At 36.5% G+C, this 26,046-nt stretch overlaps 1 protein-coding gene across 1 annotated transcript in view; it reads right to left on the bottom strand.

The window, feature by feature from the left end:
- Positions 1 to 2,226: 2,226 nt before the first annotated feature.
- The window catches only part of MND1 (meiotic nuclear divisions 1), a 62,717-nt gene continuing 38,897 nt past the window's right edge, over positions 2,227 to 26,046 (bottom strand). The window contains exons 5-8 of the mRNA XM_041738873.1: positions 19,878 to 19,952; positions 17,727 to 17,841; positions 8,051 to 8,095; positions 2,227 to 2,422 (exon numbers count right to left, since the gene is read on the bottom strand). Of these exons, the coding sequence (XP_041594807.1) occupies positions 2,316 to 2,422; positions 8,051 to 8,095; positions 17,727 to 17,841; positions 19,878 to 19,952 (342 nt within the window). The 3' untranslated portion in view covers positions 2,227 to 2,315. The remainder of the gene's footprint in view (positions 2,423 to 8,050; positions 8,096 to 17,726; positions 17,842 to 19,877; positions 19,953 to 26,046) is intronic.

A 26,046-nucleotide genomic window follows, 5' to 3' on the forward strand; every position in this document is an offset into this window, starting at 1 on the left:
CCCACCCCAGCATGGAGCCTGCTTCTCCCTCTGCCTGTGTCTCTGCCTCTCTCTCTCTCTCATGAATAAATAAATAAAATCTTAAGAAAAAAAAAAGAAAATAGAAGATCTGAATATGTATTTTTCCAAAGAAGACATACAGATGGCCAAGAGACATATGAACAGATATTCAACATCACTAACCACAATGAGATATCACCTCACATCTGTGAGATTGGCTTGTTCAAAAGAAGAAGAAATAATAAGAGTTGGTGAGAATGTGGAGAAATTAATCCTTACGGTTAGTGGAAATGTAAATTTGTGCAGTCACCACGGAAAACAGTATGGAGTTTCTGTAAAAAAGTTAAAAATAGAACTAAAATCCAAAAATTCCGATATTTATCCAAAGAAAAACACTAATTTGAAAATATATGTGCAGTCCTAGGCTTATTGCAGCACTATTTATAACAACAAAGATATGGAAACAACCTAAGCGTCCATCAATGGATGAGTGGAGAAAGATGTGGTACATATTTCTGCTCAGCCATAAAAAAGAATGAAATCTTGCCATTTGCAACAATATAGATGGACCTAAATGGTATTAAGCTAAGTGAAATAAGCCAGACAGAAAAACAAATATGTGTAATCTTATATAGAGAGTCTAAAAAACAAGCAAACAGAACAAAACCAAACCAAACTCATAGATACAAAGAATACATTGGTGGTTGCCAGAGGGGAGGGGGTCAGGGGTGAGTAAAATGTGGGGCAGAGATCAAGAGAGGTACAAACTTCCAGTTATATAAATAAGTCATGGAGATGTAATATGCACGGTGACTGCAGTCAACAATATCGTATTGCAAATATGAAAGTTGCTAAGAGTAAATCTTAAAGTTTTGGTAAGAAAATTTTTTTATAACTTTATATAACAGATGGTAATTAGACTTACTATGGTGATCATTTTGCAATGTATACAAATGTCCAATTGTTACACTGTACACCTGAAACTAATATAATGTTGTATGTTAATTATACTTCAATTTTTATAAAGGTGTCCAAAATCTTTTAAGGATCATTAGAAATGGCTTCCTTTTGGAATATAATACCTTCTCTTTAAACAAAGAAGTTTATTTTCTAATAAATAGCAAATTATGTCTGAGAAATTTTGGAATGTGTTTTGGGGAAAGGCTTATGGTGGGTTATTTTTATTTTTTGTCCTTTGTAATCTCTTACATCAAATACTTTCTCCTGTGAAAAGAGCTGTCGCCTTAAGGCAACATAAAGTAGCCTTGAGAACAAAGAACAAAGATGGACCAATTTGCTGCCTTCCCTCCCCCATCCAGGAAGTAATTAAGAAGGCCTAGAGCAACTCCATGCAATACAAAGGCTAGATTCACTAACGAACGGTTTGGATGCTGTTTGGGTCATTTCAGACATGTGGAGTATCTCATTCAAGGTACTTAAAAGAACATCAAAATTAGTACGAGAAAAAATTAAGGCATGTGTGTAAAGGGCATTATACACATTCATTTTGTTTTCTTCTTTTTCTTGGAGGGCCTCCAAATAATCTAAACACCCAAACTGAATTGGAAAAAAATTATATGCACAGGACATAAATTATTTTTTAATTTACTCTTTTTTAGGTAGTTGAAAAAAAAGTCCCTGAACTCTAGTTGATGATATGTGCCACACCAATGCCACTATATCTTATCAAAAGTGCGTAAGTCAGGACAAAGGGCCACATGCTTGTTCTTTACAGTCAAAGGGCATCAAAAAGTCAAAAGAAAGTCGTTTTCATGACTGAGGAATTACCACTTAACTCTAAACTTGAGTACACCAACATTCTGTATTTTTTCTGTAGGAAATTCACAAATATGGTGCAGTTATACTGAGAATCAATCACATACATTTTCCACTAAATAATGAAAAATAGTACAGCAACCACTAAAGTATTAAAGGTTATTTCCAAGTATCATTGTGTGGGTGTATGTCTGCAATAGAAACTTCAAAGGTACTCTTAGTTGTCAATATTTAATATTTGGATGAAACTAAACTATGTTGTCTTGCCATGATGTCTGTGATCTCTAAAAAATTATTTGTAAAACTAACTTAAGTGGATGATTTTATTTGTACTATCCTACTCTGATGACCACTTGGGAATAATCCTGCTTTTGATAGATCAAAAAGAGTGAAAACCATCTACAGTTTATACTTTATTTAAAATTAATAAAATGATAAACACAAATACAGGTTAATGGCAATTCAGTACATTTAGTTGGATAAGATTTTAAAAATTACATATTCACAAGTACACAGATCCTTTACCAACATTGAACATTTTAGTCTATGTAGTCAAAGTCTTCTGGAATTCCAAAATTTTTGTCAATTTTATTTTCTTCAAACCCAAATTTTCTTTTGGCCCAAGATCTTATTGCAAATATATTATCTAAAAGAAAATTGAGAAATATTTTTAAAAATTGAAAACACAATCATAAAACATTTCAGATATAAGTATATTCTTTTTTTTTGTTACTTCTATCACTGTATGCTTTATTTTCAAAAGTAATGGCAATTAGTTTCAGAAGAAAGAAAATACTTCAGTATTCTGAGCAACTAGATTGCATTATTTAAAAATTCAGTAAATTAGGCCCCACTAATTTAAGAAGAATCCAAAAATGGGGATCCCTGGGTGGCTCAGCGGTTAAGTGCCTGCCTTCGGCCGGGGGCATGATTCTGGAGACTCGGGATTGAGTTCTATGTTGGGCTCCCGGCATGGAGCCTGCTTCTCCCTCTGTCTCTCTCTCATCAGTGAATAAATAAAATCTTTTAAAAAATAAAACAAAAACAAAAAGGATAATCCAAAAACAAGGAAAGGCTAACAACAGTGTTTCCTCCACATTTCCACAGCAGAGGCCAGGACTCTTACCTCAGGAATTACAACTGCTCCTGTTCCCAAAGGGTGCACGTTCTCTCCAGACCTTTTTTTCTTCCCCACAGATAATAATGGTTTCCAGATAATCAGGCAAGTGTGAGGGAGAAGGGGAGAGGAGGATAAAAGGTAGTTCTCCTATCTTAAGACTAAGATAGGAACAGATGTATCCTTCATGTCCTCTGGGGGGCGGGGGGAGAGGGGGATTTAAAATGCATTTTGCCACTGAGAAAGTGTTGTATCTACTTAAAGGAATTTATCTCAAGGAAACAAAAGAAATTTTGTACAAAGATTTATGGTTAAATCTTTATTCCAATGTAAGAAAAAAATAAAAGCAATCTAAATATCTGCTGGAAGGGCATCTATGAATAGGCAATGAGGGATGCAGAGTAATACCAACATGCTCACAGGGGCTGCACTTGGGGAATGGGAATGAGAGTCAGGTTTTTGTGGGGTTTTTTTCACCCACACATTTTCTTTCATGTATGTATCACCTTTATACTGAATATGTTTTATAAATATAGAGAAATAAGGTGTGAAGCTTTCTGGTTCAGAATATTCCTTCAAATGTTAGCACTGTGTTGATAGTGATAATGAGGGGTTAAAAGAGGTTCCTCTGGAATGTTAAGGCTGAACTGTATACCCCCCACCCACCAAATTTCAAATTCATTGTAGTCCTAGCATCCAGGACCTCAGAATGTGACTGTATCTGGAAACTAGGTCTTCAAAGAGATGATTAAGTTAAAACAAGCTTGTTAAGGTGGGCCCTGATTCAATTTGCCAGCTGTCCTTTTAAGAAAAGGAAATGTGGATACACGGATACCAGGAACCTGCATAGAAAAGACCATATGAGGACACAAGAAGGCAGCCCTCTATAAGCCAAAGCTAATCCGGAGCAAGGCCCTAACTCTCCCCAACACTATGAAGGCTGAGAGGTGAGGAAGATACAGAAAAAGAGTTGGAAGCTAGCAGAGGTTGGTTCATGAGGCTTATAGAAAGAAGCCATCTCTGTAACATCAGAGTGCAGGATGAAGCAGCAAGTGCTGATGGAAAAGCCACAGCAAGTTATCCAGAAGACCCAGCTAAGCCAATTCATGAAGGTGGCTACACCAAACAACAGATATTCAATGTCGATCAAATAGCTTTCTACCGGAAGATGATGCCATGTAGGACATTCATAGCTAGAGAGAAGTCAGTGCCTGGCTTCAAAGCTTCAAAGGACAGGAGATCCCTGGGTGGTTCAGTAGTTTAGTGCCTGCCTTTGGCCCAGGGCGCAATCCTGGAACCCCAAGATCGAGTCCCATGTCGGGCTCCCAGCATGGAGCCTGCTTCTCCTTCTGCCTGTGTCTCTGCCTCTCTCTCTATGTCTATCATAAATCAATCAATCAATCAATCAATCAATCAATCTTTTTTAAAAAAAAAAAAAGCTTCCAAGGACAGGCTGACTCTCCTGTTGGGGCAAATGCCACTGGTGACTTTCACTTGAAGCCAATGCTCATTTACCATCCTGAAGATCCCAGAAATCTACTCAGCCTGTGCTCCAACACAACATCCATTCTGTGGCCCATGGGTCAAGGAGTACTTTTGACTTTCAGATCTTATTTAAGAAATACACTGCATAAGGCTATAGTTGCCAGAGATAGTGAGTGACTCCTCTGATGGATCTGAGCAAAGTAGATTAAAAACCTTCTGGAAAGGATTCACCATTCTAGATGCCAGTAAGAACATTCGTGATTTGTGGGAAGAGGTTTGAATATCAATATTAACAAGTTTGGAAGAAGTTGGTTCCAACTCTCAAGGATGACTTTGAGGAGTTCAAGACTTCAGTGGAAGAAGTAACTGCAGATGTGGTGGGAAGAGCAAGAGAACTAGAATTAGAGGTGGAGGCTGAATGGGACAGAATTGTTGAAATCTCATATTAAAACTTGAAGGGATGAAGAGTTGCTTCACCTGGATAAGCAAAGAAAGTGATTTGTTGAGATGGAATCTACTCCTGGTGAAGATGCTGTGAGATTACTGAAATGACTAATAAAGAATTTACGATGTTACATAAAGTTAATTGATAGAGTAGGAGAGGGTTTGAGAGAACAGACTCCAATTTTAAAAGTTCTGTGGATAAAATGCTAACGAACAGCATCACATGCTACAGAGAAATCGTTCATGAAAGGAAGAATCAATTGATGTGGCAAACTTCTTTTACTGTCTTATTTCAAGAAATTGCCACAGCCACCATGGCCATCAGCAGGCACCAGCCTGGTCAGTCAGCAGCCATCCATCCGCATGGAAGCAAGACTCTCCATCAGCAAGAAAGATTACAACTCATGGAAAGCTCAGGTGATGGTTAGCGTTTTTCAGTAATAAAGTATTTTTAAATTAAGGTACATAGACATAATGCTATTGCGCACTTAATAGACTATAGTACAGCATAAACATAATTTTTATATGCGCTGGGAGGCAAAAAATTGATTTGATTCACTTTATTGTGGTATTCACTTCATTGCAGTTGTCTGGAACCAAACCTGCAATATCTCTGAGGTATGTCTATATTTTGTAATGTGATATATCCTTAACGTATTTATACCTGAAGTCTGATCACCTTTAAATATATCATTTTAGGAAGTTTTTTTTTTAAGATTTTATTTATTTATTCATGAGAGACATACACACACACACACACACACACACACACACACACAGAGGCAGAGATGTAGGCAGAGGGAGAAGCAGGCTCCCTGCAAGGAGCCTGATGAGGGACTTGATCCCAGGATCACGCCATGGGCCAAAGGTAGATGCTCAACTGCTGAGCCACCCAGGCATCTCTCATTTTAGGAAGTTTAATTCCAAGTATCTAACAATGATAACTGCATGTCTGTATTGAAGTTTGCTTTGAAAGTGAATACTACTACATTAAATAGAATAAAGTTAACAAAATATCCCCAGTTCTTTCAATTAAATTGTAATGGAATATCAACAGATATTAAAAAATGAATCTTTATATAAATTTTTTTTTAATAAATTTTTATTTATTTATGATAGTCACAGAAAGAGAGAGAGGCAGAGACACAGGCAGAGGGAGAAGCAGGCTCCATGCACTGGGAGCCTGATGTGGGATTTGATCCCGGGTCTCCAGGATCGCGCCCTGAGCCAAAGGCAGGCGCTAAGCCGCTGCGCCACCCAGGGATCCCTATATAAAAATTTTAAACAAATCTTTAGTTTTCATGAGGACCTAGGAGAGACTACTAATAACATGAGGCACTCCAGAATGATGTTTAGTTTTCCTAGTGTCTGCATAACCATACATTCTTGTCACTCACAAACATTTCCATAGGGCTCACTGCTACATTACACAGGTATGAAATGTATTACAGGTACCCTATAAGGTAGAGAGCCTACGCCTTCCAGCTGACACAAGAGTAGAGAGAGAAAAATCAACCTATTACTAAATCATTCCAAAGTGTTATTAGTATGTTAAAGAGAGAAGATCAGGTATTATGTGTAGAGCTTCCAGGACAGGGTCCAAGAGCACAGAAAGATTTCTAGGAAATGAGAGAACAGATGCAATATTGTAGGAAGCTTGAAGGAATGGACTTCCAACCTGGATCAGGAGAGGAAAAGATTAAGGTAGCATAGTAAGTCTAAGCTTAGCAGAAGGGAGTTGCTGGTTCACATGAGTGCAAGAAACCATTTTATTATAAGCCTCCAAAGATTATACTTGATCTTAGCCAAAAGGCTGAGAAGCGAGTAAACTTCCAAAGGTTAAAACAAAAGAACAAACAAAAGCCTACCAACAACAACGCTTAATGGACCAACTCAAAAAGACTGATTAAACATGTCTTGGGTTGCTAGATGTCTGCCTTTGAGACAATGTTACCTGTGATCCAGATAATTGATTCCCTGTCAAATAAAATTTTCCTACTATGTGGAAATTTTTACAAATGGATAAAAAATAGGATTTTTTTTTTTCTTTAAAGAAACAGCCTTAGGACTAGTAGAACTTCTGTTCATTTCCATGGTGGCATCCCCAGGATATATACAGAAATAGAATGGGCAATATCATAAGCATGAGTCTGTGTTCAGGACCTCACAACATCTATCCCCCTCCTCACTCATTAAGATGCCTCTCACAAAAGTCATAAAAACTCCACTCTTAATTATTAAGCAAGGTTTTATATAAGTTGCTAAATCACATTTAAAGGGTCTTTAAAAAAATTTAAGTGTCTTTAATGCCATAAATCATTTAGATGTGGTATTTCTAGTTATATATATACATATATATAACATATATATATAACATATATATTTTTAAAGATTTTATTTATTCATGAAAGACACAGAGAGAGAGAGGGGCAGAGACACAGGCAGAGGGAGAAGCAGGCTCCATGTAGGGAGCCCGACATGGGACTCAATCCCGGGTCTCCAGGATCAACACCCTGGGCTTAAGGCAGCGCTGAACCGCTGAGCCAGCTGGGCTGCCCTCTAGTTGTATTTATTCCCTGTGGTAATCTCTCATTTTATAATATTGAAATACTGAATTACTGAACAGTAAATACCTTCTATTCTATACACATTTTAAGGAACTTTTTAGGTAAAAGGATAGCAAAACCTTAACTAATAATCACATAAAAATCTTTAGTTGCAACTATTACGGATGTTTTCTTTTTGTTTTGAAGACAGGTTGGTTTTCTGAGGCATAAATTGTTTTAACGCCATGCTCTTTTCATAACATTTTTATGTTGGAAGGAGCAAGTTATAACTTCAAATGGAAATATGATTCCTAACAGCTGTTTCTGCTCTGCTAAAAATATCTTCCTTCCTGGGCACCTGGGTGGCTCAGTCTGTTAAGTGTCTACCTTTAGCTCAGGTCATGATCCCAGAGTCATGGGATCGAGCCCCAAATTGGGCTCCACACTCAGTGCAGAGTCTGCTCAAGATTCTCTCTCTTCCTCTCCCTCTGCCCCTCTCGTCGATTACATCCTCTCTCTCTAAAAATAAACACAATCTTAAAAAAAAAAAAAAAAAACCTTTAATACATACATTTCTGGAAATGTCTTTTCTTGAACAAAACTAGGCACAACAGCTTCTGCATCTTGTACCATAGTGTAGAAAAAGCTAACTATAGCTTATCAGTACCATTGTAATACATACCAGTCCATCTGTTAGCAGCTTCTTTGGCCACTTTATTTGCTTGACCTGAAAAAAAGTATATATACATATATAAATAATCATCTTCCTCTATTTATAGCTTCATTTTTTTACATGAACCAAAGGTTAGAAAAATAAAGATCTATGTAAAAAGCTCAAATAGTCACATGTTGCATCCCACAAACCTGCTCAACTCCCCAAAGAAATTTTAGTTTCTATTATATTAGTCATGAATAATCAATGTAAACAATTTCCTTCTCTTAAATGTCCATTATTAGGTTCCTTTAAAGATAACATAAGGTTCCTTTATTTATTTTTTAATTTAATTTAATTTTTTTATTGGAGTTCAATTTGCCAACGTATAGCATAATACCCAGTGCTCATCCGCCAAGTGCCCCCCTCAGTGCCCATCACCCAGTCACCCCAACACCCCTCCCACCTCCCTTTCCACTGCGCCTTGCTCATTTCCCAGAGTTAGGTGTCTCTCAGGTTTTGTCACCCTCACTGATATTTTCACTCCTTTCCCTTTGTTCTCTTTCATTAATTTTTATATTCCCCCAAATGAATGAGACCATATAATGTTTGTCCTTCTCTGACTGACTTATTTCACTCAGCATAATACATAAGGTTCCTTTAAAGACAAGAACATCACATAAGTGAGATGTGTTATTCAAATAATTTACAACATCGAGTATAAAATAATTTAATGATAAGAATTTCAGAGTACATATATTAGATTACAATAAACCTGACCTTAAAAAATTTATATATCTTGCTATTAAATATGTGTCAAAAAAAAATGTGTCTGTCAACTTAAACTACACAGCACAAAACAGTGCCATGATCAACTGAGCATAAATATTATTTATTATGATGTCATTTATTTATTGAAAGATAATTTATATACTACAGAATTCATGATATTAAAGTGCAGAATTCAGTAGGTTTTAGAACAGGATTGGAAAACTATCACCACTACCTAATTAGAGGACATTTTCATCACCCAAAAGAAAATCCCATACCCATGAGCAGTCACTCCACATTCTCTTTCCCCTCAGCCCCTGGAGACCACTAATCTACTTCCCATTTCAATGAATTTCCCTATTCTGGATGTTTCGTTTAAATGCAATGATATGGGACGCCCAGGTGGCTCAGCAGTTGAGCTCCTGCCTTCGGCCCAGGGCATAATCCTGGAGTCCTAGGATTGAGTCCCACATGGAGTTCCCTGCATGGAGCCTGCTTCTCACTCTGCCTGTGTCTCTGCCTCTCTCTCTTGGTCTCTCTCATGAATAAATAAAATCTTAAAAAAAAAATTGCAACGATACACAATGTGTCTAGCTTCTTCCACTTAGCATCATGTTTTCAAGGCTCATCCATGTTGTTGCATGTATCAATACTTCATTCCCTTTTATTGTCAAATAATATCCACATTTTGTTTAGTCATTCATTAGTTAATGGACACTTGGGTTGTTTATTGCTAATATGAATAATTTTTGGGTGAACATGTTTTCAATTCTCTTGGATATACATCTAGGAGCTCAAATGATAACTCTACATATAGCATTTTGGGGAACAGATAAATTGTCTTACAAAGTGGTTATATCATTTTAACAGTACCACCAGCAAACTAAGAGTTCCAATTTCTCCACATCCTCACCAAAAATTATTTTCCATTCTTTTTAATATAACCATCCTATGCCCTGTTTAAATAGTATCTCATTTTGGCTTTGACTTGCATTTCCTTAATAACTAATGATGTTGAGCATCTTCTCCTATGCTTCTTGACCATTTGTGTATTTTCCTTGGAAAAATTAACACTTTGCCCATGTTTAAATTGGGTTAAAAATTGTTCAGTTGTAATTTTTAAAAATATATACATTTTGGATGTTGGACATTTGTCAAGATATATATAGGATTTACAAATATTTTCTCCTACTCTGGATTTTCTTCTGACTTTCTTAGTAAGGTGCCTTGATACACAAAAGTTGTTAATTTTGACAAAGTCAAATTGATCTGTTTTCTTTGGTTGTTTGAGCTTTTGGTGTTCTACGTAAGGAACTGCTGCCTAACCCAGGGATACAGAGATAGACACTGGTTTCATACTTTCTTACATTTAGGTTTTTAATCTGTTTGAGTTAGTTTCTGTATATGGTCTGAGATGGGAGTCCAGGATGATTCATTTGCACGTGGATAACCAGTTATGCCCAGCACCATTAGTTGAAAACACAATCCTTTCCTAATCGAATGGTCTTGGACCCATGTTGAAAATCAATTGGGTTTCCTTCTGGACTCTCAATTCTATTCCATTAACCTGCATGTCTATTCTTTTTTGTTTTTTTTTAAGTAATCTCTACATCCAACATATGGCTTGAACTCACAACCCCGAGATCATGAGTCACATGCTCTTCTGACTGAGCCAGCCAGATGCCCCTGCAGGTCTATTCTTAGGCTAGCCCCCACACTGTCTTGATTATTGCAGCTTTTTAGGAAGTTTTGAAATTGGGAAAATTTGAGTCTTCCAACTTTGCTGTTACTTTTTCAAGATTTTTAAAAAAAAGATTTGAGAGAGTGAGAGAGCGAGAGCGCACATGCCACATGTGGTGGGGGAGGGGCAGAAGGAGATGTAGAGGGAACCTTAAGCAGACTTGGAGCTGAGGGCAGAGCCCAATGTGGGCTCGATCCCATGACCCTAAGATCACAACCCGAGCTGATACCAAGAGTTGGTCACTTAACTGACTGTATCATCAAGGCACCCCCCTCTTTCAAGATTCTTTTGGCTATTCTGGCTCCCTTGCATTTTCATATGAATTTTAGGATCAATTTACCAATTTCTACCAAAAAGTGTTTAGAATTTTGACAGGTTTTACACTGAATCTGTAAATCAATTTGAGGAGTATTTCTGTCTTAACGTTTAAGTCTTTCTATAAACACAGAATGTCTTTGTTTGTACAGGTCATTAGTTTCAATGTTTTGTAGTTTTCAGTACAAGTATAGCACTTTCTTGACTAATTTTATTCCTAAGTATTTCATTCATTTGTAAATGAATTTCTTTAAGTTTCATTTTCAGATTGTTCAGTGTTAGTATGTAAGGTGCATGTGATTTTTGTATACTACAATGTGCTGACCTCACTTATTATTAAACATGGATGCCTTTTATTTCTCTTTTTTGCCCAATTGCCCTAGCTTGAACTTCGAGTACAATGCTGAATAGAACTGAGGAGAGAGGTTATCCTTGGGGAAAGCATATAACATTTCACCATTCAATGTGATGTCAGTTATAGATTTATTGTAGATGCCCTTTTATTGAATTGAGGAAATTCACTTCTATTCTTAGTTGGTTTAGTGTTTGAAAGGGTGCTGGATTTTGTCAAATATTTTTTGTCTAATGAGCAATCATGCTGTCATTGTCACAAATTACATTTTACATATTGTGTGCCCAACAAAATAGCTTATCATTACTGCTTTATGCAGCTGTATTTTAAAGCAAATAGGAGACCATCAGGAGATACAAATAAAAATACATATACACTTTTATATTTACCTATGAAGTAACCTTTATCAGTGTGCTTTATTTCTTTTTTAAAAAATTATTTATTTATTCACGAGAGAGAGAGAGGAAGAGACATAGGCAGAGGGAGAAGCAGGCTCCATGCAAGGAGCCCGATGTGGGACATGATCCCCAGAACCCCAGTATCACGTCCTGAGCGGAAAGCAGACACTCAACTGCTGAGCCACCCAGGCATCCCAGTGTGCTTTATTTCCTGTTACTATCTAGCATCCTTTCATTTCAGTGAGAAAGACTTCCATATATATATTTTTTTGGGGGGGAGAGGGCAGGTCTGCTAGTGACAAACTCTTTCAGTTGTTGTTTACTCTGTCCTTCATTTTTAAGGAAAATATTTCTGGATATAGAATTCTTAGTAGACAGTTACTGCCCATATTTATTTTGAATATGTCACCCCAATGCCTTTGGTCTCTATGGCTTCTAATAAGAAACAAGTTGTTAATGTGATTGAAGAGTCCTTGTATGTGATGAGTAACCTTCTTCTTGTTGCTTTCAATATTCTCTTTTTTTTGACAAGTTGATTATGATATATCTATATGTGGATCTTTTTCAGGGCATCCTAAATTGGAGCTTAAGTTTTTTGATGTATAGATTGCTTTTCATCAAATTTGAGAAGGTTTCAGCTCTTATTTTTTGGAATATTCTTTCAGCCCCATTCTCTCCCCTCTCCTTCTGGGACTTCCTATATGTATATGTTGGCATTCTTGATGATGTGCTACAGGTCTCTTGAAACTCCACTGGTATCTCTTCATTTTTTTTTTCCTTTTGTTCCACAGATTGAATTATCTCAATTGAACTACCTCTAAGTTACTAATTCTTTCTTTTGCTGCTGAAATCAGCTATTAATCTCCAGATTAATAATCTCCTAATTGAATTTTAGTATTAATAATCTCCTGATTAATAATCTCCTAATTGAATTTTCATTTCAATTACTATGGTTTTCAACTCCAGCATTTCATTTCGTTCCTTTTTAATAATTTCTGTATCTTTGCTGATATTCTCTACTTGGTGAGATTTCACTCTCAGCCTTTTCTTTACACATGTTTTTCTTTAGCTCTTTTAACATATTTTAAAGAGCTGAAAGTCTATGTCTAGCAAGTCCACCATCATGCACTGTACATGAACTATACTTTCTTTGTACGTCTCCCAATTTTTTTGTTGGAAGTTGGACATTTTAAATAATACAATGTGGCAACTCTGGGAATCAGATACTTCCCCATTCCCAAGGTTGTTATTTTTGGTACTTGTTGTTATTGTTTGTTTAGTGATTTTTCTGAATTAATTCTATAAAGTCTGTACTCTGTCCTGTGTGGCCACTGAAGTCTCTAGTTCACTTGCCAGGCAGCTAATAATTGAACAGAGATTTCCTGAAACACCTGGACTAAAACTCCAAGTCTTTGCTGAGAGGCTCTCTGAGTGTGTTGTGGCAGGTTTCAACTAGGCAATTTACTACTCTGCCGTGGCCTTCACTTCCTGCATGCAGAGTGCCAAGGTCTGCTAGAGGTGAGAGACTAGGAACTTCCCAAGATTTTCCTGAGAAGGTGCACAAGCCCTTCTGTGCAAGCATATGGCTTCCTAGATTTCCAAAACCATGCTGCTTTCCACGACACCTAAGAACATCTCTTTCAGCCTCTCCTTTTAAAGCTCTTTGATTAGGCTCACCTGTTATTCATCACCTAAAATAGCTGTGAAGTTAAAACTCTTGCCTGTAATTGTTTTTAGACAAATGAGCATACCACAAGCCAGATCAAATAAGGACAGTATTTCCTATTCAGAAAACCACTAAAGATGTCAAATAGTAACAACTAGGGTGAAAAGAGGGTCTTAAAGAGCTTCAGCTCCATTTTACTCCTTCTGATATCAGGAATTCAGGGCTGTTATTTTTCAAGGTTACTGCTGAGCTAGAGAGTAGGGGATGAGAATAGGACAAGTTAAAACATCACAATAATAAGCAAGCTTATTTTTCTTGCTAAGAGTCAGCCATTTTTCTTGAATAGGCAAATCATTGGTTAGTTTCTAGGATTCTGGAAAAGTTGTGACAATTTCTGCCAGCTTTCATGGAACAATAACTTTTCAGAGGTCCTAATTCCATCATTTTCACTGTCATCCTGGCATTTCTAAGAAAATTTCTTAAGTACTCCTATGATTTATTTTTAAACATTTTTGTAGGAATTCAATTTTTACTACAACTTGTTTTATCTGTTCTCACTTAAATAAAGGTCAGAGTAGAATTAAATTTATTTATTTATTTATTTAAATTAAATTAGAATTACATTTTATTTTTTATACATTACTGTTTCTACTTCTTCTAAGATATTTGCAACCAATCTTGCTAATACTTATTGAATGCAGGTATCAATAATTCAACTAGCATGATGAAATATATTTATTCCAAGAATTATTAAGAAATAAGTAAAAGAGGGCAGCCTGGGTGGCTCAGCAGTTTAGGTCTGCCTTCTGCTCAAGGTGTGATCCTGGAGACCCGGGATCGAGTCTTACATCGGGCTCCCTGCATGGAACCTGCTTCTCCCTCTGCCTGTGTCTCTGCCTCTCTCTCTCTATCTCTCTGTGTCTCTCATGAATAAATAAATAAAATCTTAAAAAAAAAAGAAATAAGTAAAAGATTATACACAGCCATATCTAACATGAACATAAAAGTTACAGCTATTATCAGCAGAAAACTGTTTCAAAATAAACCATGACAGACTTAGAGATTAGCCTGATTGTTGTAACATGTGTGCTATAATCACACTATTAAGAACCAAATCTTATTAAAATCAACTTGTGAAACTCATAATCCTTTAATCCAGTATAATATGTTCTGCACTAACATGATAGCCAAACTCCTATGAAACCCTCATTATCAAAAAGCACATTTTAAAAACAATCATCTTTTTGGGGAAGGGAAATAATCCTATTTGGGGGGACAGAGGTTAAAATATTTTAAAAAATTATCTAGATTTAGTAATAAGGAGATCAATGCCATTTGCTATTTAAATGTTTAAATTTGATGACTCTGTGGGTTTATAACTTACATCAAATTTGAAAAAAAAAGCAGCCTTTACTTCTGAATTTATTTCTTCAGATATTTTTCAGGCCCGGACACACGTGCACACACAGGCGTGTACAACACACACACACACACACACACTCACACACACAAACCCCCCACTCCACTCAACAGTCCCTCATTTTGGGACTTTTGATTACACATATATTAGGTCACTTGAATTTGTCCTGCATATCATGGATGCTATTTTCATTAAAAAATTTTTCTTTTTCCTTTCTAGTTTCATTTTGGATCGTTTCTACTGCTATGTCTTCAAATACGCTAATCCTTTCTCCTGCAAAGTTTAATCTATTAATCCAATCCAGTGTATTTTTCATTTCAGACATTGTAGTGTTCAACTCCAAGTTTGACATGAACCTTTTTTATATCTTTCATGTTTCTACTTAACTTTTAAACACATACATCTTTTAAAAATTTATTCATCTATTTTAAAGAGAGAGAGAGAGAGAGCACACATGCATGCACATGCATGCACAAGTGGAGTAAGAGGAGTAAGGAGCAGAGGTAGAGAATCCCCAGACTCCCCACTAAGCATAGAGCCTAGATTCAGGGCTCCGTCTCACTACCCATGAAATCATGACCTGAGCCTAAGAGTTGGATGCCCCACTGACTGAGCCACCAAGTTACCCCTATACGATACATGTATAATAGCTTTTAAGGTCATAATCTTCCAATTCTACTATCTGTGCTAGTTCTATGTCAGTGTTGATTGAATGTTTTTCTTTTCATTAAGGATATTTTCCTACTTCTTTACATGTCTGGTAATCTTTCACTATGTGCTAGACACTATGAATTTTATTTTGTTGGGTGCTAGGTATATTTGTATTCCTATAAATACTCTTTAGCTTTTTTTCTGGGATGTGTTTAAGTTACAATAGTTTGATGTTTTCAAGATTTGCTGTTATGGTTTTTTAGAAGGGGAGAACAAAGCTCAGTCTAGGGCTAATTAGTACTTGCTACTGAGGCAAAATGTTCTTGAGTGCTCTAACTAATGCCTTGTGAATTATAAATTTTTCCAATCTGCCTGGTGAGAATAGGCATTATTCTTGGTCCTGTGTGAATGCCAGGTATTGTTCCTTCTAATTTGCTGAAATCATTCTTTCCCCAGCTTTGGGTAATTACGTCACATGCATTCACCAAATACTTGAGGGGAGCCCTCTATAGATACATAGGGTTCTCTGTGTAAATTATCCTCTCTAGTATAAGGTCCTGTGAACTCTAGCCACCTTGGTCCCCTGATTCTCAGTTTCGTCTGTAGGGGCTCTGCCTAGGTACTCCTTCATTGTGCCACAGCCTGGGAACTCAATAAAATAAGCTGACACAATTTTGGGACTTACTTTATCTGTTTCCTTTCTCTAAGAATCATTGTTGTTTATTGTCTGATATTTACCTTAAAACCTATTTCATATATTTTATCTGTGTTGTTTTTCAGATGGGAGGATAAATCCAGTCTGTCACTACTTGCCTGGAAGTGGAAATACCACATTTGAATAAAATTTTGTTAGCTGTTCTGAATTTTTAAAGCAGAGGAATTGGACATTTCTCTATAAAGGTATAAACTAGAGTTGTCTAAAAAGATTTTTTTCTTTTGATTATAGTTTGATAGCTTTCCACAAAAAAAATACCCTACTATCCTACTTTCATATCTAAAATATATTTATGGGGGAGATCCCTGGGTGGCTCAGCAGTTTGGTGCCTGCCTTCGGCCCAGGGCGTGACCCCAGGGTCCTGGGATCGGGTCCCACACTGGGCTCCCTGCGTGGAGCCTGCTTCTCCCTTTGCCTGTATCTCTGCTTCTCTCTCTCTCTCTCTCTCTGTGTGTCTCTCATGAATAAGTAAATAAAATATTTTTAAAAACAAACAAATAAATAAATAAATAAAATATATATTTATGGCAACACCTGGGTGGCTCAGCAGTTGCGCGTTTGCCTTCGGCTCAGGGCATGATTCTGGAGACCCAGGATCAAGTCCCACATCGGGCTCCCTGCATGGAGCCTGCTTCTCCTTCTGTCTATGTCTCTGCCTCTCTCTCTCTCATGAATAAATAAATAAAATCTTAAAAAATATATATATATATTTATGGAATAATGGGATATTCCACACATAACCGCTATCTATTAAATGTGTTGTAATTTCTAGCATTAATGTATTTTATAAAAATAGAATTTTTTTAATTAAAAAGAATTTTTAAAGATTTTATTTATTTATTCATGAGAGATAGAAAGAGAAGGCAGAGGGAGAAGTAGGCTCCTTCCAGGGAGCCCGATGTAGGACTCAATCCCAGAACTCCAGGATCACACCCTGAGCCAAAGGCAACCTCTGAGCCACCCAAGCGTCCCTAAAAAAAAATGTTTTAAAAGACTATTTATTTGAGAGAGAGAGAGTACACAAGTGGAGGAGGGGACAGAGGGAGAGGGAGAAGCAGAATCCCTGCTGAGTGGGGAGCCCAACGCAGGGCTTGATCCCAAAGATCCTGAGATCATGACTTGAGCTGAAGGCAGACCCTTAACTAAGCCATGCAGTTGCCCCACAAAATAGGTAACAGTTTAATGGGGTGAAAATAAAAGTTTTTTTGATATTATCTTTCCTAGAAGACAATAGTGGATTTTGTTCTTGAGTCAATGTACTCGGGGGCAAGTTAACTTCTTCTCTGACTTCTCAGTTTCCTAAGCTAATATTATATATCTTTATCTTCTTGTCTACTTTCCTTCCTCTTAAAATAGTTATAATTTCAAAGTGTGAGGCTGCTTGAGATTCTCTTTGCTCCTCCTCTCGCTTTCTTTAAAAAAAAAATTTTTTTTAAACAAAATTTTTTAAACAGGGTGGGAAGACACACCTGAGTGGCTCAGTCATTTGGGCATCCAGCTTTGGTTTGGGCTCAGGCCATGATCTCAGGGTTGTGAGATCAAGCCTTGAATCAGGCTCTGAGCTAGGAATGGAGCCTACTTGAGATTCTCTCTCTCTCAGCTCCTCTCATTTCTCTCTGTCTCTCTCTCTCTGAAGTTAAAAAATTTAAAAATCTTCAAGGTGTTATAGAAACTTACGTATTTCTTCCACAACTTGTGGGTCACATTCTTTATATTTTTCTACTTCTGCCTTTAGCTGTTCCCTTTGGTCTCGAAGTGAAGACAGCTCTTTCGCTAGCATGGTTCGCTCTTCCTGAATTCAAAATAGTTTTATGTATATAATTAAGACAAGCAAAATACCATATGTTGTAAGGTTATACATTTTATAAACATTTTATTTCTCAAAACTAATGTGCACTAGACTTTGGACAATATTACATATACCCCATACCTATATTCACAGTGTAAGAACAAACTCAATTCTTATTTTTCTCTGAAACTGCAAGCATCTTTCATATATTGTGGCTAGCTGAATGGGAATTAATATGAGAATGGACCTCTCATAAATAGATGAAAGGTCACTGATTATGTATGAACTTAAAGATGACTATGTCATCATATGTTAGGAAAAGATACTGCCTCTTGGGTAGTTTCATAAGACAGTGTCTATATATAAGCAATATTTTATGGCAATATCATCATTACACAATTTTCCTTAAAAGTTTAAGACAATTTTTCAACCTTTAAGAATGATTAAGCTTTAAAAATATTTGAAGATATCAGGGATGCCTGGGTGGCTCAGCAGTTGAGCATCTGCCTTTGGCTCAAGCGTGATCCTGGAGTCCCAGGATTGAGTTCTGCATTGGGCTCCCTGCATGGGACACAGGCATGTGCCTGTGTCTCTGCCTCTTTCTCTCTGTGTCTCTCATGAAAAAATAAAATCTTTATTTTTTAATTTTTAAAAAAGATTTTATTAATTATTTATTCATGAGTGACAGAGAGAGGCAGAGAAATAGGCAGAGGGAGAAGCAGGCTCCATGCAGGGAGCCTGAGGTGGGACTCAATCCTGGGACTCTAGGACCATGCACTGGGCCGAAGGCAGGTACTAAACCACTGAGCCATCCAGGGATCCCATAAATAAAATCTTTAAAAAAATATTTGAAGATATCAGAAATAACAAATTACTGCTTATGGCCTCCTATCACATACATTTATTTATTTATATATTTATTTATGATCTATTTATTTATTATTTATTTATTTTTAAAGATCTCAGAGGAGCATCCTAGGAGATGCTTCTAAGAGCATCCACTAGGATTTTTCCCAGGTGCAATAAATCCAAGTGGACTGGCTAACACTCAGCAGACAACTTTTGGGCATGGATATGTCACCATTAGTTGAAGATGGATCTACAATTTATTGCCAATGTTTAAAGGGAATAAAAAAGGATCAAATAAAGAAATGGTAATTGCTACTATCAATTAAAGAAATACAACAGCTTCAGGTTATTCCCAGAACTTACCTTCCCTTAAATATTCTTCATAAACTATCATTCTCCAATTCCTATCTGTGACTGCTGACTATTCACATAAACAAGAGTATGTGAAATAATTTTGAAAAGCCATAGTAAGACTATGGTATTTTCTACAATGTGACTGTTTTTGAGTCTCTTTCACAATCAAGTAGTACAAATAGAGGCCTAGATGGAAAGCTTAGTGGCGCACGTTGATCTTCAATATTTTTTCAAGTTATAAATCAATACTTGAGATGATGATGAAACTAGAAAGTAAAGGGATTTTTAAAAACCCCTAACAATACTTCAGAGAACATTATACTTTCTAAAATAAAATAATGTCAATATTCATTTAAATAATTTAGAAATAGTACAAAGCCCCAAGGATAACATATGATAGTTTTCAATTTGTTCTGTGCCAAAACTTAAAAAACATAACTCTTAAAATTTTACATAAACATTTATAAGGGGCTTACTTGTGGCATGTCCTCTTTTGAGTGCTTTGCAAATATTAGCTACTTTAATCCACACAATAACCTAATGAGGTAGATTTTATTCCCTATTTTACAGCCAGGAAACTGAGAACCGAAAATTTAGGACACTTTCAAACCCAGGCTGTCTGGCTCCATGGTTTATCCTTCTATGCTATGCTGCCATGTACAATATAATACAAGAATAAAACATAAACCTCAGTTTACAATTAGTGAATCCTACCATGTCCAATGTTCATGTCCTTTGCTGTTCTGGTAGAAATGGTATGCTCCTCACAGGAAGCTCAAAGTTCTTACTCTTCTATTTAGAATTGACGTTATTAAAGAATCTACAGACAAACTTACCGTTTCATGTCGGCCAATTTTAGCTTTCTCAATGCTTTTCTGTAGATTTGTGTGCTTTTGATTTCCCTCAGATAACTGAAAAATTAAGACAAATAAAATGGCTTCCTAAGATAAACTTGCTTAACATGAAGTTTATGAGCTAAGACATCAATATGAGATTTGTTTTTAGCACAAGTCAGTGTAACAAACATGTCAAAGACTACAATGGGAACTAACTTTTCTAATTTGAAGAAAACCAAGTACTATGAATCACTAGGGCAGAATGAAAAAAAAAATCAGAAATATTACCTTTCATCCAATCAGAAAAGTAAATAATATGCTTTCAATTTTTTCTGCAGTCTTTATTTATCAGGTCCCCCAATTCCATGACAAGTAACTTGAGGTATATTATTTAGTTGAAAATTAAATTTGAAAATTCAAAAAATGTTTTATATAAATTCTTTCTTCAAATTTTATTTCACTTCTGCCTAAAGTCTTTTGAAAAGAGACTAGACTGTTTCTTATGGACTTGTAGTATTATGGCCTATTTCACTAACACAGAATCAAAAATGAATGCAATCAATTATTCTCAAATCAGGTACATTATGAGGAATTATGTATTTGGTATATTAATTTCTTCAAGAACAAAAAATCTATTAGCCTCTCGCTGATTTTATGCATGTTTTACATACCTTGAAAGTGATCAGGTCAAGGATTATACTAAGCTTAGAAAGCAATAAGTTGTATGTGGAAATGGATCAAATAATACCAGCATGAAGAGACCATAAATATATCCACTACCATGTGACTGAGCCCACGCAAAAACAAAAACAAAACTGGTTAATTTTAAAACACTGCTTCCTCTTTTCAATTTTATTAATCTCACCTGGGCCCATGACTAAATAAATAATCACAGGACATTCAATATTAAATTCTCCATCACATCTTTTGCTAGTTAGAAATTTCAGACTCGTGGGGCACCTGGATGGCTCAGTTGGTTAAGCATCTGCCTTTGGCTCAGGTCACGATCCTGGGGTCCTGGGATCAAGCCCTGAGTTGTGGAGTCTGCTTCTCCCTCTCCCTTTGCCCCTCTCCTTACTCATGTCCCCCCCCTCCTCAAATAAATAAGTAAAATCTTAAAAAAAAATTCAGACTCATAAGATTAAGAGTATTCTTAAAATGTATTTTACTCCTCCCTCACTGTAGAAAATAATGATTTCTTTAAGCTGATTATAAGAAGCTGACCCTTTACAATATGACCTAATTATATGTAGAAGGTAAATAATACTTGTTATGTGTCATAGATTAAAAATCAGAAACGGTTATCTTCAAAAAGTTAGTAGCTTTATCCTGGCTTTATGAAATGTTCCATTTCTCAATATGCATAAAGGAAACGTTTTCAGCTTTCCTGTAATGATTCTCTAGTCATTGATTTTAAGCCATAGCATGAACAAGATCCATCTGGGATGCAAAGAAGACACCACCACCAAACCAGTTATAACTCTTCTGAGAGTAATTATCTTCCTAAGTTAAAACAACAACAACAAAAACCTGCTATATATTTAGGAGCCAAAATAAACTTTTAAAGTCCTAAATTTAACAAGGAAATCTGGTTCTTTAAAACAAGGGTTCCCATTTATAAAATAATACCATGTTTAAAAAATTAATATTACACCCTGCAGGACTCAACTGAAATAATTAATAAATGGATGTGACATTTAAACTCAGGAATAGAGAATCTTCCAGTTAAAAAAATACATATACCTATTACCATAAAAAATTTCCATTAAAAATAACCAGATAGGTAGATGTTATCCAAACAGTTAGTAATTATACAAAAATAAGCCAATAATTAATGGATATATAGCTCAACTATATTAATGAAGTATTTTCCAGGTACTGTATGTCTGCTTATAATTATTTATAACTTAAAAGCATTTGAAAGAGAGCTAATTCAGGAATTCCTTTACTCTGAAAATGGTATCTGCTTTAGATGTGATTTCATGATTTATCATTTTAAGTATGCTGGTGATGGAGGAAGGCACAACTTAAATGATGTGATTAAATAAGAAGCTTCTGCTAACTATCCTAAGTACTGAAGCAACTTAGGTCAGCTCCAGAGTGAAGGATTCTTGGTGATCTGTTCTTAAAATTTCAACTACCAGAAACAATGAAACCAACTCTTGTAAGGCAGTTCTTGCCAACAGCTTTTCATCTACACATCTCTTAGAAGCAATATTGCTATAGTTCTTAACACCTACCCTGGAATTAAATCAAACCTAGGCTTTCAACTGATAAAGAGCTGAGATTTTTAGCCACTGTATAGATATTATCTAAACCAGTTCTCAAACTTTAGCATAGATGAGAATCATCTAAAGGGCTTGTTATAACACAGGGCTGGCTACACCTCATAACTTCTGAATAGTAAGTAGGTTCGGAGTAGAACCTAATAATATGCATTTTTAACATGTTCCCAGCTGATGGGTAATGCTGACGCTTCTGGTTTGGGGACACCACACTTTTGAGAACTACTGATCTTAACAAAAACCTCGTTTGTTATTGTAACAAACTCAACTAAAACACACAAGATAATAATATATGGGAGAATATTATCTAGTTCATCAGCAAAAAATTACTGCTAAATATTGTAGCCTGAACTGGAAACAAAATAAATTAATTCTGTCACTAAAAGAAATATGAAAGTCGCATTTACAAAACTAGAAAAATGAGTGATACTCTATATTCACCATAAAATTCCTTTGAAGAACACTCTATATACATTTCCATAAATAAAACAAGAACCAACTATATACTATACCAAATCCATTTCCAACTTTCACTAAATAATCTTTTAAAACCCAGTGATTCTGAAAAAAACAAAAAACAAACCAACAGCAACAACAGTAAAAACTACCTATAATTAGTAAGAAGAGGATTTCATCTTTAGATTTGAGGTTCTGACACAATGCCTCTCTTTAATGCATTCCAGACCACCTATACAGACACTCTGGATTGAGAAACATAATGCCAATGTTTTCTAAAGGGCTAATTCACTGCCTGGAGGAACTGCCTATTCATAAGAGGAACAGAAAGACTGATTCAAGCTGGCTGCACTGGAATTCTGATTTGCTGCTCTTAAGAAATAAAAAAAAAATGTCAAAGCATCGGGGAAGGAATATAGAGGTTTTCATAGGTGGGAAAGAATGTCAAGGAACAGAGAATTCAGAAGAGAGGTAACAGCAAAAGAAATCAAGAGGAGTCTACTGCTTTATCACATTCACAGACAGTATGTTACAGAAAAATAGGTTCTATGTCTCTTGTTTCTCCTTAAAAAAAAAAGAGCAGTATCATTTAACATTTTATACATTTAAGAAGTCTTGTTAGAGTATCTACAACTTTAAAATTCACTTTTTAAGGCGGTATTTCGTTTAGGCATCAGTCATAAGGAAACTATGAACAGTGTAAAGAATGACATTTATGTATAAAGATGGGAGCCATGTAATTGCCTTAACAATAGAGAACTGTTAAATCAATATTTCATAGTCTGAACGTGACAGTTATGTAGCCAAAGGAAATATTTTGGGAGAATCTTTAATGACACTGAAATAAAGAGAGTTTTTAAAAAGCTGGAAACAATGTCAATACATTTGAGAGTTTATGACAGAAAAAAATGCACAAAATTTTTAAAATGGTTATCTCTGTATCATGGAACATAATTTAAAATTTCCTATATAATAAGCATATGTCACTGTTATTTTAAAAATTCCTTTCCTGGCAGCCCTGGTGGTGCAGCGATTTAGTGCTGCCTGCAGCCCGGGGTGTGATCCTGGAGACGTGGGATCGAGTCCCACATCGGGCTCCCTGCATGAGCCTGCTTCTCCCTCTGCCTGTGTCTCTGCCTCTCTCTCTCTCTCTCTCTCTCTCTCTGTCTCTCATGAATGAATAAATAAAATCTTTAAAAAAAAATTTAAATTTATTTAAGAGACAGAATGCACAGGCGGGGGGACGGACATAGGAACAATGAGAAACCCTGCTGATCGTGGAGCCCAAGGTGGGGCTTGATCCCAGGACCCCGAGATCATGACCCCTGACAAAGTCAGGTGTTTAATCAACCAACCGAGCCACCCAGGCACCCCCTAATTTTTTTATATATATTTTTTTATTTTAGAGAGAGAGCATGTGCACACAAGTTGGGAGGAGGGGCAGAGGAAGAGAGAGAATCTCAGGCAAACTTCTGAGTGTAGACCCCCATGTGGGGCTCAATCCCAGGATCCTGAGATTATGACCTGAGCCAAAATCGAGTCAGATGCTTAACTGACTGAGCCACCCAGGTGCCCCTAATTTTTTTAATAGATTTTTTCAGAGCACTTTCAGGTTCACAACAAAAGTGGATAGAAGACATAGTTTCCAAACAACCCCTGCCCCCACATACACAAAGCTCCTCCATTTTTAACCCCTGCTTCGGAGTGATCCCTTGAACCTACACTGACACATCATTATCACCAAAGTCCATAGTTTACATTAAGGTTCACTCTTTGTGTTGTACATTCTATGGGTTGTGACAAATGCATAATGACATGTATTCATCATTATGGTATCATACAGAGTATTTTTTTTTAATTATTTATTTATGATAGTCACAGAGAGAGAGAGAGGCAGAGACACAGGCAGAGGGAGAAGCAGGCTCCATGCACCGGGAGCCCGACATGGGATTCGATCCCGGGCCTCCAGGATCGCGCCCTGGGCCAAAGGCAGGCGCCAAACTGCTGCGCCACCCAGGGATCCCCCATACAGAGTATTTTTACCACCCTTAACATTTTCTGTGCTTTGCCTATTCATCCCTGCCTCCTGCCAAGCTCTGGCAACCAGAGATCCTGTTAATGTCTATATAGTTTTGTCTTTCCAGAATGTCATATAGTTAGATTCACACATTATGTAATCTTTTTAGACCGGCTTCTTTCATTTAGTAGTATGCATTTAGGCTCCTCCATGTCTTTTCATGGCTTGATACCAAATTTCTTTTAATCACTGAATATAAGTGGTCCATTGTCTGAATGTACCATAGCTTATTTATGCATTTACCTACTGAATGACATCTTGGTTGCTTTCAAATTTAGGCAATTATGAATAAAGCTACTATAAACATTGATGTGCATATAAGTTTTCCACCCATATGGGTTAATCTCAAAGAGTACAATTGCTGGACCATAACAGTATGTTTAGTTTCTTAAGAAGCTGCCAAACTCTCCTCCAAAGTGGCTGTATCATTTTGCACTCCCAAGAGCAATGAATGAGAATTTCTATTGTTCCACATCCTCACTGGTATTTGGTGGTGTGTTCATTCTTTTTCTAGTGTCTACATACTATTTTATTATTCTATTCTTTTATCAATAGCTATTTTGTTAATGTCCCATTTTTCATTAGAGCAAGTTTCCAAAACTCCTGTCATTTGACACAGATCTCCATGCTCGTGTGGAAATCTTTCTGTACCATATAGTATAAGCAAAATTGCTGGATCAAGACATAAACATTTAACCTTTCTTTAGCACTTTTTATTGTGGAAAATACACGTAAAATTTAAAAATTTTTTAAAGATTTTATTTATTTATTCATGAGAGACACAGAATGAGAGAGGCAGAGACACAGAGGGAGAAGCAGGCTCCATGCAGGGAGCCCGACGTGGGACTTGATCCCGGGTCTTCTGGATCACACCCTGGGCTGAAGGCAGCGCTAAACTGCTGAGCCAGTTGGGCTGCCCAAAATTTAAATTTTTTTAAGTGTATAACTCAGTGGGTTTAAGTACATTCACAATATTGAGCAACCATCACCATTACCCATGTCCAGAATCTTTCATCACCCCAAACATAAACTTCACATCCATTAAAGAATAACTTCCATTCTCCTCTCCATGCAGCCCCTTGAAACCTCTACTTTACCTTCTGTCTCTATGAATTTGCCTATTCTAAGTACTCCATTTATTTATTTATTTATTTATTTATTTATTTTTTTAATTTTTGATAGTCACACACAGAGAGAGAGAGAGGCAGAGACATAGGCAGAGGGAGAAGCAGGCTCCATGCACCGGGAGCCCGACGTGGGATTCGATCCCGGGTCTCCAGGATCGCGCCCTGGGCCAAAGGCAGGCGCTAAACCGCTGCGCCACCCAGGGATCCCCTAAGTACTCCATTTA

Source organism: Vulpes lagopus, chromosome 23 (genome assembly GCF_018345385.1).
Source record: "Vulpes lagopus strain Blue_001 chromosome 23, ASM1834538v1, whole genome shotgun sequence".
Taxonomy (NCBI): Eukaryota; Metazoa; Chordata; class Mammalia; order Carnivora; family Canidae; genus Vulpes; species Vulpes lagopus.